This window comes from Oncorhynchus gorbuscha, unplaced genomic scaffold (genome assembly GCF_021184085.1).
Source record: "Oncorhynchus gorbuscha isolate QuinsamMale2020 ecotype Even-year unplaced genomic scaffold, OgorEven_v1.0 Un_scaffold_865, whole genome shotgun sequence".
Taxonomy (NCBI): Eukaryota; Metazoa; Chordata; class Actinopteri; order Salmoniformes; family Salmonidae; genus Oncorhynchus; species Oncorhynchus gorbuscha.
The window spans coordinates 253380-270879 of NW_025745849.1; the positions used below are offsets into that span (position 1 = coordinate 253380).

Genomic DNA, 17500 nt, shown 5'->3' on the forward strand with positions numbered 1-17500 from the left:
TACGTATTGCTAACAACCTGACAACCATCATCATCATCATCAAAGTCAAAACAACCTGACAACCATCATCATCATCACAGTCAAAACAACCTGACAACACAACATCATCATCATCATCACAGTCAAAACAACCTGACAACCATCATCATCATCACAGTCAAAACAACCTGACAACCATCATCATCATCATCATCACAGTCAAAACAACCTGACAACCATCATCATCATCACAGTCAAAACAACCTGACAACCATCATCATCATCACAGTCAAAACAACCTGACAACACAACATCATCATCATCATCACAGTCAAAACAACCAGCTCAGGGAGCAGAACAAACACATTTACAATCAACATGAATTGTTGTTCCTGTACAATATGACGTGTTTTAACTTTAGCATTTACTAAAGGAGGCACATACATGACCAACAGGCCAGTGTCCCAAATGGAATCCTATCCCCTCTGTCGTGCACTACTGTTAACCAGGGCCCATAGGATGAAGGGGACACTACTGTTAACCAGGGCCCATAGGATGAAGGGGACACTACTATTGACCAGGGCCCATAGGATAAAGGGGACACTACTATTGACCAGGGCCCATAGGATAAAGGGGACACTACTATTGACCAGGGCCCATAGGATGAAGGGGACACTACTGTTAACCAGGGCCCATAGGATGAAGGGGACACTACTATTGACCAGGGACCATAGGATAAAGGGGACACTACTATTGACCTGGGCCCATAGGATAAAGGGGACACTACTATTGACCAGGGCCCATAGGATAAAGGGGACACTACTATTGACCAGGGCCCATAGGATAAAGGCAACACTACTATTGACCAGGGCCCATAGGATAAAGGGGACACTACTATTGACCAGGGCCCATAGGATAAAGGGGACACTACTATTGACCAGGGCCCATAGGATAAAGGGGACACTACTATTGACCAGGGCCCATAGGATAAAGGGGACACTACTATTGACCAGGGCCCATAGGATAAAGGGGACACTACTGTTGGCCAGGGCCCATAGGATAAAGGGGACACTACTATTGACCAGGGCCCATAGGATAAAGGGGACACTACTGTTGACCAGGGCCCATAGGATAAAGGGGACACTACTATTGACCAGGGCCCATAGGATAAAGGGGACACTACTATTGACCAGGGCCCATAGGATAAAGGGGACACTACTATTGACCAGGGCCCATAGGATAAAGGGGACACTACTATTGACCAACAGTATCCTGCTTCAGGAGGAGGTTCAGGGCCAGTTTTAGGACCAGTAGGACCAACAGTATCCTGCTTCAGGAGGAGGTTCGGGGACAGTTTTAGGACCAACCGTAGCCAGCTTCAAGAGGAGAGTCTTGGCCAGGTTAAGGACTAGTAGGACCAACAGCCTTCTTCAAGAGGTTCAGGGCCAGTTTTAGGACCAACCGTAGCCAGCTTCAAGAGGGGAGTCTTGGCCAGGTTAAGGACCAGTAGGACCAACAGTAGTCAGCTTCAAGAGGAGAGTCTGGGCCAGTTTTAGGACCAACAGTAGTCAGCTTCAAGAGGAGAGTCTGGGCCAGTTTTAGGACTAGTAGGACCAACAGCCTGCTTCAGGAGGAGGTTCAGGGCCAGTTTTAGGACTAGTAGGACCAACAGCCTGCTTCAGGAGGAGGTTCAGGGCCAGTTTTAGGACTAGTAGGACCAACAGCCTGCTTCAGGAGGAGGTTCAGGGCCAGTTTTAGGACTAGTAGGACCAACAGCCTGCTTCAGGAGGAGGTTCAGGGCCAGTTTTAGGACCAGTAGGATCAACAGCCTTCTTCAAGAGTTTCAGGGCCAGTTTTAGGTCCAACAGTAGCCAGCTTCAAGAGGAGAGTCTGGGCCAGTTTTAGGACCAACAGTAGTCAGCTTCAAGAGGAGAGTCTGGGCCAGTTTTAGGACTAGTAGGACCAACAGCCTGCTTCAGGAGGTGGTTCAGGGACAGTTTTAGGACCAGTAGGATCAACAGCCCGCTTCAGGAGGTGGTTCAGGGCCAGTTTTAGGACCAGTAGGACCAACAGTAGCCAGCTTCAGGAGGAGGTTCAGAGCCAGTTTTAGGACCAACAGTATCCTGCTTCAGGAGGAGGTTCAGAGCCAGTTTTAGGACCAACAGTATCCTGCTTCAGGAGGAGGTTCAGAGCCAGTTTTAGGACCAACAGTATCCTGCTTCAGGAGGAGGTTCAGAGCCAGTTTTAGGACCAACAGTAGCCAGCTTCAAGAGGAGTGTCTGGGCCAGTTTTAGGACTAGTAGGACCAACAGTATCCAGCTTCAGGAGGAGGTTCAGGGCCAGTTTTAGGACCGGTAGGACCAACAGCCTGCTTAAGGAGGAGGTTCAGGGCCAGTTTTAGGACCAACAGTATCCTGCTTCAGGAGGTGGTTCAGGGCCAGTTTTAGGACCAGTAGGACCAGCTTCAGGAGGAGGTTCAGGGCCAGTTTTAGGACCGGTAGGACCAACAGTATCCTGCTTCAGGAGGTGGTTCAGGGCCAGTTTTAGGTCCAACAGTATCCTGCTTCAGGAGGTGGTTCAGGGCCAGTTTTAGGACCAGTAGGATCAACAGCCCGCTTCAGGAGGTGGTTCAGGGCCAGTTTTAGGACCAGTAGGACCAACAGTAGCCAGCTTCAGGAGGAGGTTCAGAGCCAGTTTTAGGACCAACAGTATCCTGCTTCAGGAGGAGGTTCAGAGCCAGTTTTAGGACCAACAGTATCCTGCTTCAGGAGGAGGTTCAGAGCCAGTTTTAGGACCAACAGTATCCTGCTTCAGGAGGAGGTTCAGAGCCAGTTTTAGGACCAACAGTAGCCAGCTTCAAGAGGAGGTTCTGGGCCAGTTTTAGGACTAGTAGGACCAACAGTATCCAGCTTCAGGAGGAGGTTCAGGGCCAGTTTTAGGACCAACAACAGCCTGCTTCAAGAGGAGGTTCAGGGCCAGTTTTAGGACCAACAGTATCCTGCTTCAGGAGGTATTTTAGGACCAGTAGGACCAACAGAGTCCTGCTTCAGGAGGAGGTTCAGGGCCAGTTTTAGGACCAGTAGGACCAACAGTATCCTGCTTCAGGAGGTGGTTCAGGGCCAGTTTTAGGTCCAACAGTATCCTGCTTCAGGAGGTGGTTCAGGGCCAGTTTTAGGACCAACAGTATCCTGCTTCAGGAGGTGGTTCAGGGCCAGTTTTAGGACCAGTAGTATCCTGCTTCAGGAGGAGGTTCAGGGCCAGTTTTAGGACCAGTAGGACCAACAGTATCCTGCTTCAGGAGGTGGTTCAGGGCCAGTTTTAGGACCAGTAGGACCAACAGTATCCTGCTTCAGGAGGTGGTTCAGGGCCAGTTTTAGGACCAGTAGGACCAACAGTATCCTGCTTCAGGAGGTGGTTCAGGGCCAGTTTTAGGACCGGTTCCTAGGAGGAGGTTCAGGGCCAGTTTTAGGACCAACAGAATCCTGCTTCAGGAGGAGGTTCAGGGCCAGTTTTAGGACCAGTAGGACCAACAGAATCCTGCTTCAGGAGGAGGTTCAGGGCCAGTTTTAGGACCAACAGAATCCTGCTTCAGGAGGAGGTTCAGGGCCAGTTTTAGGACCAGTAGGACCAACAGAATCCTGCTTCAGGAGGAGGTTCAGGGCCAGTTTTAGGACCAGTAGGATCAACAGCCTTCTTCAAGAGTTTCAGGGCCAGTTTTAGGTCCAACAGTAGCCAGCTTCAAGAGGAGAGTCTGGGCCAGTTTTAGGACCAACAGTAGTCAGCTTCAAGAGGAGAGTCTGGGCCAGTTTTAGGACTAGTAGGACCAACAGCCTGCTTCAGGAGGTGGTTCAGGGCCAGTTTTAGGACCGGTAGGACCAACAGAATCCTGCTTCAGGAGGAGGTTCAGGGCCAGTTTTAGGACCAACAGAATCCTGCTTCAGGAGGTGGTTCAGGGCCAGTTTTAGGACCAGTAGGACCAACAGAATCCTGCTTCAGGAGGAGGTTCAGGGCCAGTTTTAGGACCAACAGAATCCTGCTTCAGGAGGTGGTTCAGGGCCAGTTTTAGGACCAGTAGGACCAACAGAATCCTGCTTCAGGAGGTGGTTCAGGGCACCTTCTCAGTAGTAGTGGAGTGGATCAGGTTCTGGTGAGGTGGGGGTCCTAACATGGTTCCTCTGGCTCTGTGGAGCTTGGCTGGTTACGGGTGGACGGGGTGGACCCCTGGGGCTCTGGGTGGTGGGAGGGGGCTGGACTGGGGCTCTGGGTGGTGATAGGGGGCTGGAGAGGGGGCGGAGGTGGTGGAGAGGGGCAGGTGGTTGGGCCCAGGCTGGGGCTCTGGGTGGTGGTAGGGGGGCTGGAGAGGGGCGGAGGTGGTTGGGGCAAGCCCAGGCTGGGGCTCTGGGTGGTGGTAGGGGGGCTGGAGAGGGGCGGAGGTGGCTGGGGCAAGCCCAGGCTGGGTCTCTGGGTGGTGGTAGGAGGGCTGGAGAGGGGCGGAGGTGGTTGGGGCAAGCCCAGACTGGGGCTCTGGGTGGTGGGGCTAAGGGGGCTGGAGAGGGACGGAGGTGGCTGGGGCAAGCCCGGGCTGTTTTTTTTTAGTTGGGCCTTTGGAAGAGACAGTCTGTTTCTGCCTACCAGGTGGAACCCAGTTCCCTACATAGTGCAGTACTTCTGACCAGAGACCCATAGAGTTAGTTCTCACACAAAGCCAGTTGATGAAGTGGACCAAGGAGATGACAACATTGACATTGTTCTGTGATGTCAGGTCCAGGTGTGAAGGACCCCCACAGGACTCTGGTCACAAGTAGTGCACTATATCGGCAATAGTACCATTTGGGAGTCAGTCTGTCCCAGGGAGGTCCGTCTGTCCCAGGGAGGTCCGTCTGTCCCAGGGAGGGCCGTCTGTCCCAGGGAGGGCCGTCTGTCCCAGGGAGGGCCGTCTGTCCCAGGGAGGGCCGTCTGTCCCAGGGAGGGCCGTCTGTCCCAGGGAGGGCCGTCTGTCCCAGGGAGGTCCGTCTGTCCCACGGAGGTCCGTCTGTCCCACGGAGGTCCGTCTGTCCCACGGAGGTCCGTCTGTCCCACGGAGGTCCGTTCATCCCCCCCTCTCTACCTGTCCTTCATTTCCCTGGTGACTCTCTTGGTGATGCGTCCACACAGCAGGCCGACCAGGAAGAGGACAATCACCCCCAGGGAGATTATAAACAGGATGTAGTTCTTAGAGGGGGAGATCATCACCTGCATGGCAAGGTCTGAAAAACCCTCTGCTGGAGCGACCTGTGGGGGAGAGGGTGAATTATTAGAGGGGGAGGTCACCACCTGGGGCTGAGAGGGAATTATCAGAGGGGGGGGATCATCACCTGGAGGGGAGAGAGGGGGAATTATTAGAGGGGGAAGAGGTCACCACCTGGGGGAGGGGGATTATTAGAGGGAGAGGTCACCACCTGGGGGATTATTAGAGGGGGAGAGGAATTATTAGAGGAGGAGGTGGTCACCACCTGGGGGAGAGAGAGGGAATTATTAGAGGGGGGGGGGTCATCACCTGGGGGAGAGGGAATTATTAGAGGGGAGGAGGTCATCACCAGGGGGAGAGAGGGGAATTATTAGAGGGGGAGGAGGTCACCACCTGGGGGGAGAGAGAGGAATTATTAGAGGGGGGGTCATCACCTGGGGGAGAGGGGAATTATTAGAGGGGTAGGTCATCACCAGGGGGGAGGGAATTATTAGAGGGGGAGGAGGTCACCACCTGGGGGGAGAGAGGGAATTATTAGAGGGGGAGGAGGTCACCACCTGGGGGGAGAAAGAGGGAATTATTAGAGGGGGAGGAGGTCATCACCTGGGGGGGGGACTGCAGGTGTCAGGTTATTAAAGGGGAAACCACTGCAGGTGTCTGGTTATTAAAGGGGAACCCACTGCAGGTATCTGGTTATTAAAGGGGAAACACTGCAGGTTATTAAAGGGGAACCCACTGCAGGTGTCTGGTTATTAAAGGGGAAACACTGCAGGTGTCTGGTTATTAAAGGGGAAACCACTGCAGGTGTCTGGTTATTAAAAGGAAACACTGCAGGTTATTAAAGGGGAACCACTGCAGGTGTCTGGTTATTAAAGGGGGAACCACTGCAGGTGTCAGGTTATTAAAGGGGAACCCACTGCAGATTATTAAAGGGGAGCCCACTGCAGGTGCCAGGTTATTAAAGGGGGAACCACTGCAGGTGTCAGGTTATTAAAGGGGAACCCACTGCAGGTTATTAAAGGGGAACCCACTGCAGGTGTCAGGTTATTAAAGGGGAACCCACTGCAGGTGTCAGGTTATTAAAGGGGAACCCACTGCAGGTTATTAAAGGGGAACCCACTGCAGGTTATTAAAGGGGAACCCACTGCAGGTGTCTGGTTATTAAAGGGGAACCCACTGCAGGTGTCAGGTTATTAAAGGGGAACCCACTGCAGGTGTCAGGTTATTAAAGGGGAACCCACTGCAGGTGTCTGGTTATTAAAGGGGAACCACTGCAGGTGTCTGGTTATTAAAGGGGAACCCACTGCAGGTGTCTGGTTATTAAAGGGGAACCCACTGCAGGTTATTAAAGGGGAACCCACTGCAGGTGTCTGGTTATTAAAGGGGAACCCACTGCAGGTGTCAGGTTATTAAAGGAGAACCCACTGCAGGTGTCTGGTTATTAAAGGGAAACACTGCAGGTTATTAAAGGGGAACCCACTGCAGGTGTCTGGTTATTAAAGGGGAACCCACTGCAGGTGTCAGGTTATTAAAGGGGAACCCACTGCAGGTGTCTTGTTATTAAAGGGGAAACACTGCAGGTTATTAAAGAGGAACCCACTGCAGGTGTCAGGTTATTAAAGAGGAACCCACTGCAGGTGTCAGGTTATTAAAGGGGAACCCACTGCAGGTTATTAAAGGGGAACCCACTGCAGGTGTCTGGTTATTAAAGGGGAACCCACTGCAGGTGTCTGGTTATTAAAGGGGAACCCACTGCAGGTGTCTTGTTATTAAAGGGGAAACACTGCAGGTTATTAAAGGGGAACCCACTGCAGGTGTCAGGTTATTAAAGGGGAAACACTGCAGGTGTCTTGTTATTAAAGGGGAACCCACTGCAGGTGTCAGGTTATTAAAGGGGAACCCACTGCAGGTGTCAGGTTATTAAAGGGGAAACACTGCAGGTGTCTTGTTATCTGGCTGCAGAGGTGTCTTATCCTGGGGAAACACTGCAGGTGTCTTGTTATGGTAGGGAGGGGAACCACTGCAGGTGTCAGGTTATTAAAGGGAAACCCACTGCAGGTGTCAGGTTATTAAAGGGGAACCCACTGCAGGTGTCTTGTTATTAAAGGGGAACCCACTGCAGGTGTCTTGTTATTAAAGGGGAACCCACTGCAGGTGTCTGGTTATTAAAGGGGAACCCACTGCAGGTTATTAAAGGGGAACCACTGCAGGTGTCAGGTTAAAGGAGTGTACATTAACCTTGGCAGCGTAGCTCCACATGTCCATGCGGTCCTGGAGTCTCTTCTTACACTCTGGCTGCAGACGGACTCTCTTATCCTGCAACGACTCCAGTAGACATGCCATCTCTGGTAGGGAGGGAGGGAGAGGGAGGGGGAGGAGAGGAGAGAGGGGGGGGGGAGGGAGAGAGGGGGAGGGGGAGGGAGAGAGGGGGAGAGGAGGAGGGGAGGGGGAGGGAGGAGGGAGGAGGGGGAGAGGGAGGGAGGGAGAGGGAGGGGAGAGGGAGAGGAGGGGGAGGGAGGGAGGGGAGGGAGGGGAGAGGGAGGGAGAGGGAGGGGAGGAGAGAGGGAGGGGGAGGGGAGGGAGGGGAGAGGGGGAGGAGGGAGAGGGAGAGAGGAGGGAGGGGGAGAGAGAGAGGGGGAGGGGGAGAGAGGGAGGGAGGGGGAGAGAGGGAGGGAGGAGGGAGAGGGAGGGGGGGAGAGAGGGAGGAGGGAGAGAGGGGAGGGGGGGAGAGAGAGGGAGGGAGGGAGGGGGAGAGGGAGGGAGGGGGAGAGAGAGGAGGGAGGGAGAGGGGAGGGAGGTGTAGAAGGTAAATATACCCCCATGTCATTGGCTGTGAACAGACAGGTGGGCGGGACTCATGTCATTGGCTGTGAACAGACAGGGGGACTCACGGCGTCCTCTGCCCGGCGTGACAGCAGCACACTGGTGTTTGAGGTCAAGGGCACAGGCCGTGTGGAGGACAGGATCAACGAAGAGTCTGCCTTGCTCTCCTTCAACATGTTCAGCACCTCCTTCTTACACAAGTCATGTTTGATCTTCAACAGGGGGCTTTCAGACACTCCTCCACCTGACCTGTCTGCTCCTGGGCCACTGCCTCCCTCCGACACAGACCGGGATCTAGAGGGAGGACAGGGAGGAGAGGACGGAGAGAGGGAGGGGGAGAGGGAGAGAGAGGGAGGGAGAGGGAGAGAGGGAGGGAGGGAGAGAGGGAGGGGGGGGAGGGAGAGGAGAGGGGAGGGAGAGGGAGAGGGAGAGGGAGGGAGAGGGAGGGAGGAGAGAGGAGGAGAGAGGGAGGGAGAGGAGAGAGGGAGTGAGAGAGGGAGAGAGAGGGAGGGAGAGAGGGAGAGGGAGGAGAGAGGGAGGGAGAGAGGGAGAGGAAGGAGAGAGAGGGAAGACAGAGGAGGGAAGACAGAGAGAGGGAAGACAGAGGGAAGACAGAGAGAGGGAAGACAGCAAGAGGGGAAGACAGCAAGAGGGGAAGACAGCAAGAGGGGAAGACAGCAAGAGGGGAAGACAGCAAGAGGGGAAGACAGCAAGAGGGGAAGACAGCAGGAGGGGAAGACAGAGAGGGGAAGAGAGAGCAAGAGGGGAAGACAGCAAGAGGGGAAGACAGAAGAGGGGAAGACAGAGAGAGGGAAGACAGAGAGAGGGAAGGAGGAGGGAGGGGGGAGAATGTCAATTCTCTAGTTGCATGTCAAAGCCTTCTTCTATCAACAGAACAGGTGGGCGGGACTCATGTCATTGGCTGTGAACAGACAGTGGATCTGGGGTCCAGTCTATATTAACACTCCTCACCTCCTCAACAGACAGGTGGATCTGGGGTCCAGTCATTGGCTGTGACCTCCTCAGCACAGTGGATCTGGGGCCAGTCTATATTAACACTCCTCACCTCCTCAGCACAGTGGATCTGGGGTCCAGTCTAGCAACACTGGTCACCTTGAGGTCACAGTGGCACAGGCCAGTCTGGAGGACAGGATCACCTCCTCAGACAGTCTGCCTTGCTCTCCTTCAACATGTCTGGGGTCCAGTCACACTCCTTCCTTACACAGTGTCATGTTTGATCTTCAACAGGTTGGCCAGTCTATACACTCCTCCACCTGACCTGTCTGCTCCTGGGCCACTGCACTCCTCACCTCCTCAGACAGGGGATCTAGAGGGGTCCAGTCAGGGGAGGGACGGAGAGAGGGAGGGGGAGGTCCAGGACCTCCTCAGAGCAGGGGATCTGTAGGGGGGTCCAGTCTAGAGGGACCTCCCTCAGCACAGTGGATCTGTAGAGGGAGTCCAGAGGGAGAACACTCCTCACCTCCTCAGCAGAGTGGATCTGGGGTCCAGAGGGGAGAGAGACCTCCTCAGGGAGTGGAGGGGGGTCCAGTCTAGATTAACACTCCTCACCTCCTCAGACAGTGGATCTGTAGGAGGGAACCTCCTCAGCACAGGTCTGGGGGGAAGACAGCAAGAGGGGGTCAGCAAGAGGGGAAGACAGCAGTGGATCAAGGGAAGACAGCAAGAACACTCCTCACCTCCTCAGCACAGTGGGGAAGACCAGTCTAAGAACACTCCTCACCTCCTCAGCAAGTGGATCTGGGGACAGTCAAGAGGGGAAGACACCTCCTCAACACAGGGAAGACAGCAAGAGGGGAAGACAGCAAGAGGGGAAGACAGCAAGATCTGGGGTCCAGTCTATACAGCAAGAGGGGAAGACAGTGGATCTGGGGAAGACCAGCTAAGAGGGAAGACACCTCCTCAACACAGTGGATCTGGGGTCCAGTCTAAGAGGGAAGACAGCACAGTGGATCTGGGGTCCAAGACAGCAAGAGGGGAAGACAGCAGTGGATCTGAGGGGAAGACAGTCTAAGAGGGGAAGACAGCAGTGGATCTGGGGGAAGACCAGTCTATATTAACACTCCTCAGCAACACAGTGGATCTGTAGACCAGTCTATAGGGGAAGACACCTCCTCAAGACAGTGGATCTGGGGAAGACTAGCGAGAGGGGAACACAGTGGATCTGGGGGTCCAGACAGCGAGAGGGGAAGACAGTGATCTGAGGGGAAGACAGTCTAGATTAACACTCCTCACCTCCTCAGCGAGATCTGGGGAGTCTAGATTAACACACCTCCTCAACACAGGGATCTGACAGCGAGGGTCTATAAGACAGCGAGACCTCCTCAACAGACAGTGGAAGACAGCTGGGGTCCAGGAATTAACAGCCTCAGGGGAACACAGTGAGAGGGGTCCAGACAGCCTCACCTCCTCAACACAGTGGATCTGGGGAAGACAGCGAGAGGGGAAGACAGAGTGATCTGTAGGAAGACAGAGAGATTAAAGACAGAGAGAGTGGATCTGAGAGAGGGGTCCAGACAGATTAACACTCCTCAAGACAGTGGAGGGGAAGACAGCGAGACCTCCTCAACACAGTGGATCTGGGGTCCAGTCTATATTAGACAGAACACAGTGGAAGAGGGGGGTCCAGTCAATTCTCTAGTTGCACAGTGGATTTCTAAAGCCTTCTTCTATCAACATGGATCTGCAGTCTGGCCTGGTTTAGAGGACTGGTCTCCTCCTCAACACAGTGGATCTGGGGTCCAGTCTATATTAACACTCCTCACCTCCTCAACACAGTGGATCTGGGGTCCAGTCTATATTAACACTCCTCACCTCCTCAGCACAGTGGATCTGGGGGTCCAGTCTATATTAACACTCCTCACCTCCTCAGCACAGTGGATCTGTAGCTGGGGGTCCAGTCTATATTAACACTCCTCACCTCCTCAGGTGGATCTGGGGGGTCCAGTCTATATTAACACTCCTCACCTCCTCAACACAGTGGATCTGGGGGTCCAGTCTATATTAACACTCCTCACCTCCTCAGCACAGTGGATCTGGGGTCCAGTCTATATTAACACTCCTCACCTCCTCAACACAGTGGATCTGTAGCTGGGGGTCCAGTCTATATTAACACTCCTCACCTCCTCAACACAGTGGATCTGGGGGTCCAGTCTATATTAACACTCCTCACCTCCTCAACACAGTGGATCTGGGGTCCAGTCTATATTAACACTCCTCACCTCCTCAGCACAGTGGATCTGGGGGTCCAGTCTATATTAACACTCCTCACCTCCTCAACACAGTGGATCTGGGGTCCAGTCTATATTAACACTCCTCACCTCCTCAACACAGTGGATCTGGGGGGTCCAGTCTATATTAACACTCCTCACCTCCTCAACACAGTGGATCTGGGGGTCCAGTCTATATTAACACTCCTCACCTCCTCAACACAGTGGATCTGTAGCTGGGGGTCCAGTCTATATTAACACTCCTCACCTCCTCAACACAGTGGATCTGGGGGTCCAGTCTATATTAACACTCCTCACCTCCTCAACACAGTGGATCTGGGGGTCCAGTCTATATTAACACTCCTCACCTCCTCAACACAGTGGATCTGGGGTCCAGTCTATATTAACACTCCTCACCTCCTCAACACAGTGGATCTGGGGTCCAGTCTATATTAACACTCCTCACCTCCTCAACACAGTGGATCTGGGGGTCCAGTCTATATTAACACTCCTCACCTCCTCAACACAGTGGATCTGTAGCTGGGGGTCCAGTCTATATTAACACTCCTCACCTCCTCAGCACAGTGGATCTGGGGGTCCAGTCTATATTAACACTCCTCACCTCCTCAACACAGTGGATCTGGGGTCCAGTCTATATTAACACTCCTCACCTCCTCAGCACAGTGGATCTGGGGTCCAGTCTATATTAACACTCCTCACCTCCTCAACACAGTGGATCTGTAGCTGGGGGTCCAGTCTATATTAACACTCCTCACCTCCTCAACACAGTGGATCTGTAGCTGGGGGTCCAGTCTATATTAACACTCCTCACCTCCTCAACACAGTGGATCTGTAGCTGGGGGTCCAGTCTATATTAACACTCCTCACCTCCTCAACACAGTGGATCTGGGGTCCAGTCTATATTAACACTCCTCACCTCCTCAACACAGTGGATCTGGGGGTCCAGTCTATATTAACACTCCTCACCTCCTCAACACAGTGGATCTGGGGTCCAGTCTATATTAACACTCCTCACCTCCTCAACACAGTGGATCTGGGGTCCAGTCTATATTAACACTCCTCACCTCCTCAACACAGTGGATCTGGGGTCCAGTCTGGGTGGATCTGGGGTCCAGTCTATATTAACACTCCTCACCTCCTCAACACAGTGGTCTATCCTCACCTCCTCAACACAGTGGATCTCCAGTCTATATTAACACTCCTCACCTCCTCAACACAGTGGATCTGGGGTCCAGTCTATATTAACACTCCTCACCTCCTCAACACAGTGGATCTGGGGGGGTCCAGTCTATATTAACACTCCTCACCTCCTCAACACAGTGGATCTGGGGTCCAGTCTATATTAACACTCCTCACCTCCTCAACACAGTGGATCTGGGGGGGTCCAGTCTATATTAACACTCCTCACCTCCTCAACACAGTGGATCTGTAGCTGGGGGTCCAGTCTATATTAACACTCCTCACCTCCTCAACACAGTGGATCTGGGGGGGTCCAGTCTATATTAACACTCCTCACCTCCTCAACACAGTGGATCTGGGGGGGTCCAGTCTATATTAACACTCCTCACCTCCTCAACACAGTGGATCTGGGGGGGTCCAGTCTATATTAACACTCCTCACCTCCTCAACACAGTGGATCTGGGGTCCAGTCTATATTAACACTCCTCACCTCCTCAACACAGTGGATCTGGGGTCCAGTCTATATTAACACTCCTCACCTCCTCAACACAGTGGATCTGGGGTCCAGTCTATATTAACACTCCTCACCTCCTCAACACAGTGGATCTGGGGGTGGATCCAGTCTATATTAACACTCCTCACCTCCTCAACACAGTGGATCTGGGGTCCAGTCTATATTAACACTCCTCACCTCCTCAACACAGTGGATCTGGGGGTCCAGTCTATATTAACACTCCTCACCTCCTCAACACAGTGGATCTGGGGGTCCAGTCTATATTAACACTCCTCACCTCCTCAGCACAGTGGATCTGTAGCTGGGGGTCCAGTCTATATTAACACTCCTCACCTCCTCAACACAGTGGATCTGGGGTCCAGTCTATATTAACACTCCTCACCTCCTCAACACAGTGGATCTGGGGTCCAGTCTATATTAACACTCCTCACCTCCTCAACACAGTGGATCTGGGGGGGTCCAGTCTATATTAACACTCCTCACCTCCTCAACACAGTGGATCTGGGGGTCCAGTCTATATTAACACTCCTCACCTCCTCAGGTGGATCTGGGGTCCAGTCTATATTAACACTCCTCACCTCCTCAACACAGTGGATCTGTAGCTGGGGGTCCAGTCTATATTAACACTCCTCACCTCCTCAACACAGTGGATCTGTAGCTGGGGTCCAGTCTATATTAACACTCCTCACCTCCTCAACACAGTGGATCTGGGGTCCAGTCTATATTAACACTCCTCACCTCCTCAGCACAGTGGATCTGGGGTCCAGTCTATATTAACACTCCTCACCTCCTCAACACAGTGGATCTGGGGTCCAGTCTATATTAACACTCCTCACCTCCTCAACACAGTGGATCTGGGGTCCAGTCTATATTAACACTCCTCACCTCCTCAACACAGTGGATCTGGGGTCCAGTCTATATTAACACTCCTCACCTCCTCACACAGTGGATCTGTAGCTGGGGGTCCAGTCTATATTAACACTCCTCACCTCCTCAACACAGTGGATCTGTAGCTGGGGTCCAGTCTATATTAACACTGGGGGTCCAGTCTACTCACCTCCTCAGCACAGTGGATCTGGGGGTCCAGTCTATATTAACACTCCTCACCTCCTCAACACAGTGGATCTGGGGTCCAGTCTATATTAACACTCCTCACCTCCTCAACACAGTGGATCTGGGGTCCAGTCTATATTAACACTCCTCACCTCCTCAACACAGTGGATCTGGGGGGTCCAGTCTATATTAACACTCCTCACCTCCTCAGCACAGTGGATCTGGGGTCCAGTCTATATTAACACTCCTCACCTCCTCAGCACAGTGGATCTGGGGTCCAGTCTATATTAACACTCCTCACCTCCTCAACACAGTGGATCTGGGGGATCTGGGGGTCCAGTCTATATTAACACTCCTCACCTCCTCAACACAGTGGATCTGGGGTCCAGTCTATATTAACACTCCTCACCTCCTCAACACAGTGGATCTGGGGGTCCAGTCTATATTAACACTCCTCACCTCCTCAACACAGTGGATCTGGGGTCCAGTCTATATTAACACTCCTCACCTCCTCAACACAGTGGATCTGGGGTCCAGTCTATATTAACACTCCTCACCTCCTCAACACAGTGGATCTGTAGCTGGGGGTCCAGTCTATATTAACACTCCTCACCTCCACAGTGGATCTGTACCAGTCAGTGGATCTGTAGCTGGGGTCCAGTCTATATTAACACTCCTCACCTCCTCAACACAGTGGATCTGGGGGTCCAGTCTATATTAACACTCCTCACCTCCTCAACACAGTGGATCTGGGGGTCCAGTCTATATTAACACTCCTCACCTCCTCAGCACAGTGGATCTGGGGTCCAGTCTATATTAACACTCCTCACCTCCTCAGCACAGTGGATCTGGGGTCCAGTCTATATTAACACTCCTCACCTCCTCAGCACAGTGGATCTGGGGTCCAGTCTATATTAACACTCCTCACCTCCTCAGCACAGTGGATCTGGGGTCCAGTCTATATTAACACTCCTCACCTCCTCAACACAGTGGATCTGGGGGTCCAGTCTATATTAACACTCCTCACCTCCTCAGCACAGTGGATCTGGGGGTCCAGTCTATATTAACACTCCTCACCTCCTCAACACAGTGGATCTGGGGGTCCAGTCTATATTAACACTCCTCACCTCCTCAACACAGTGGATCTGGGGTCCAGTCTATATTAACACTCCTCACCTCCTCAACACAGTGGATCTGGGGGGTCCAGTCTATATTAACACTCCTCACCTCCTCAACACAGTGGATCTGGGGTCCAGCTGGGATCTGGGGTCCAGTCTATATTAACACTCCTCACCTCCTCAACACAGTGGATCTGTAGCTGGGGGTCCAGTCTATATTAACACTCCTCACCTCCTCAACACAGTGGATCTGGGGGTCCAGTCTATATTAACACTCCTCACCTCCTCAACACAGTGGATCTGGGGTCCAGTCTATATTAACACTCCTCACCTCCTCAACACAGTGGATCTGGGGTCCAGTCTATATTAACACTCCTCACCTCCTCAACACAGTGGATCTGGGGTCCAGTCTATATTAACACTCCTCACCTCCTCAACACAGTGGATCTGGGGTCCAGTCTATATTAACACTCCTCACCTCCTCAACACAGTGGATCTGTAGCTGGGGGTCCAGTCTATATTAACACTCCTCACCTCCTCAACACAGTGGATCTGGGGTCCAGTCTATATTAACACTCCTCACCTCCTCAGCACAGTGGATCTGGGGGTCCAGTCTATATTAACACTCCTCACCTCCTCAACACAGTGGATCTGGGGTCCAGTCTATATTAACACTCCTCACCTCCTCAACACAGTGGATCTGGGGTCCAGTCTATATTAACACTCCTCACCTCCTCAACACAGTGGATCTGTAGCTGGGGGTCCAGTCTATATTAACACTCCTCACCTCCTCAACACAGTGGATCTGGGGTCCAGTCTATATTAACACTCCTCACCTCCTCAACACAGTGGATCTGGGGTCCAGTCTATATTAACACTCCTCACCTCCTCAACACAGTGGATCTGGGGTCCAGTCTATATTAACACTCCTCACCTCCTCAACACAGTGGATCTGGGGTCCAGTCTATATTAACACTCCTCACCTCCTCAACACAGTGGATCTGGGGTCCAGTCTATATTAACACTCCTCACCTCCTCAACACAGTGGATCTGGGGTCCAGTCTATATTAACACTCCTCACCTCCTCAACACAGTGGATCTGGGGTCCAGTCTATATTAACACTCCTCACCTCCTCAACACAGTGGATCTGTAGCTGGGGGTCCAGTCTGTAGTCCAGAGCCGACTCCTGCAGAATCACTCTTATCTGGTCCTCACAGTCTGGAGACAGACGCTTGTCGGCGTATTTCAGCTTCAGGCAACCAATCACCTGGCCCTCCAGTTCACTGTCATCACTGGCCTTGTTCAGGATTGGCTGACAGAATTTAGGGATGTCTGCCTTACAGGCCTTCCTCAATATTGGGTTCAACCTGTAGTCTGAGAAAGAGGAAGACAACCAGAAATATCAGAGATACGGGTCCACCTGACCTGGGTTTTGACCCGGGTCCACCTGACCTGGGTTTTGACCCGGGTCCACCTGACCCGGGTCCACCTGACCTGGGTTTTGACCCGGGTCCACCTGACCTGGGTCCACCTGACCTGGGTTTTGACCCGGGTCCACCTGACCTGGGTTTTGACCCGGGTCCACCTGACCTGGGTTTTGACCCGGGTCCACCTGACCTGGGTTTTGACCCGGGTCCACCTGACCCGGGTCCACCTGACCTGGGTTTTGACCCGGGTCCACCTGACCTGGGTTTTGACCCGGGTCCACCTGACCTGGGTTTTGACCCGGGTCCACCTGACCTGGGTTTTGACCTGGGTTTTGACCCGGGTCCACCTGACCTGGGTTTTGACCCGGGTCCACCTGACCTGGGTTTTGACCCGGGTCCACCTGACCTGGGTTTTGACCCGGGTCCACCTGACCTGGGTTTTGACCCGGGGCCACCTGACCTGGGTTTTGACCCGGGTCCACCTGACCTGGGTTTTGACCCGGGGCCACCTGACCTGGGTCCACCAGACCTGGGTCCACCTGACATGGGTTCTGACCCAACCGGGTTTTTGACCCTCCATTCCTTTTTGACCCGGGTTTGACCTGGGTCCCCACCTGGAGAAGAAGATCCAAGGGGACCTGACCTTAGATCAACTCCTCCAAGGGTTTTGACCTGCCGGGCCACCTGAGATGGTGCTATTAGAGGTAACAGGTGATCCATCTATTAGAGGTAACAGGTGTTCCATCTATTAGAGGTAACAGGTGGTCCATCTATTAGAGGTAACAGGTGGTCCATCTATTAGAGGTAACAGGTGGTAGAGGTAACAGGTGGTCCCATTAGAGGTAACAGGTGATCCATCTATTAGAGGTAACAGGTGGTAGAGGTAACAGGTGATCCATCTATTAGAGGTAACAGGTGATCCATCTATTAG

At 53.0% G+C, this 17500-nt stretch overlaps 2 protein-coding genes across 2 annotated transcripts in view; both read right to left on the reverse strand.

Moving 5' to 3' along the window:
* Positions 1 to 5072, reverse strand: part of LOC124020609 (Golgi apparatus protein 1-like) — a 68070-nt gene extending 62998 nt beyond the window's left edge. The window contains exons 1-2 of the mRNA XM_046335847.1: positions 4807 to 5072; positions 4199 to 4525 (exon numbers count right to left, since the gene is read on the reverse strand). Coding sequence (XP_046191803.1) covers positions 4199 to 4525; positions 4807 to 5072 — 593 coding nt within the window. The remainder of the gene's footprint in view (positions 1 to 4198; positions 4526 to 4806) is intronic.
* The window catches only part of LOC124020602 (Golgi apparatus protein 1-like), a gene marked incomplete at its 5' end in the record, with an annotated part of 31486 nt that continues 18517 nt past the window's right edge, over positions 4532 to 17500 (reverse strand). The window contains 7 exon segments of the mRNA XM_046335841.1: positions 4532 to 5250; positions 7445 to 7551; positions 8098 to 8181; positions 8184 to 8252; positions 8255 to 8300; positions 9630 to 9644; positions 16263 to 16516. Of these exon segments, the coding sequence (XP_046191797.1) occupies positions 5083 to 5250; positions 7445 to 7551; positions 8098 to 8181; positions 8184 to 8252; positions 8255 to 8300; positions 9630 to 9644; positions 16263 to 16516 (743 nt within the window).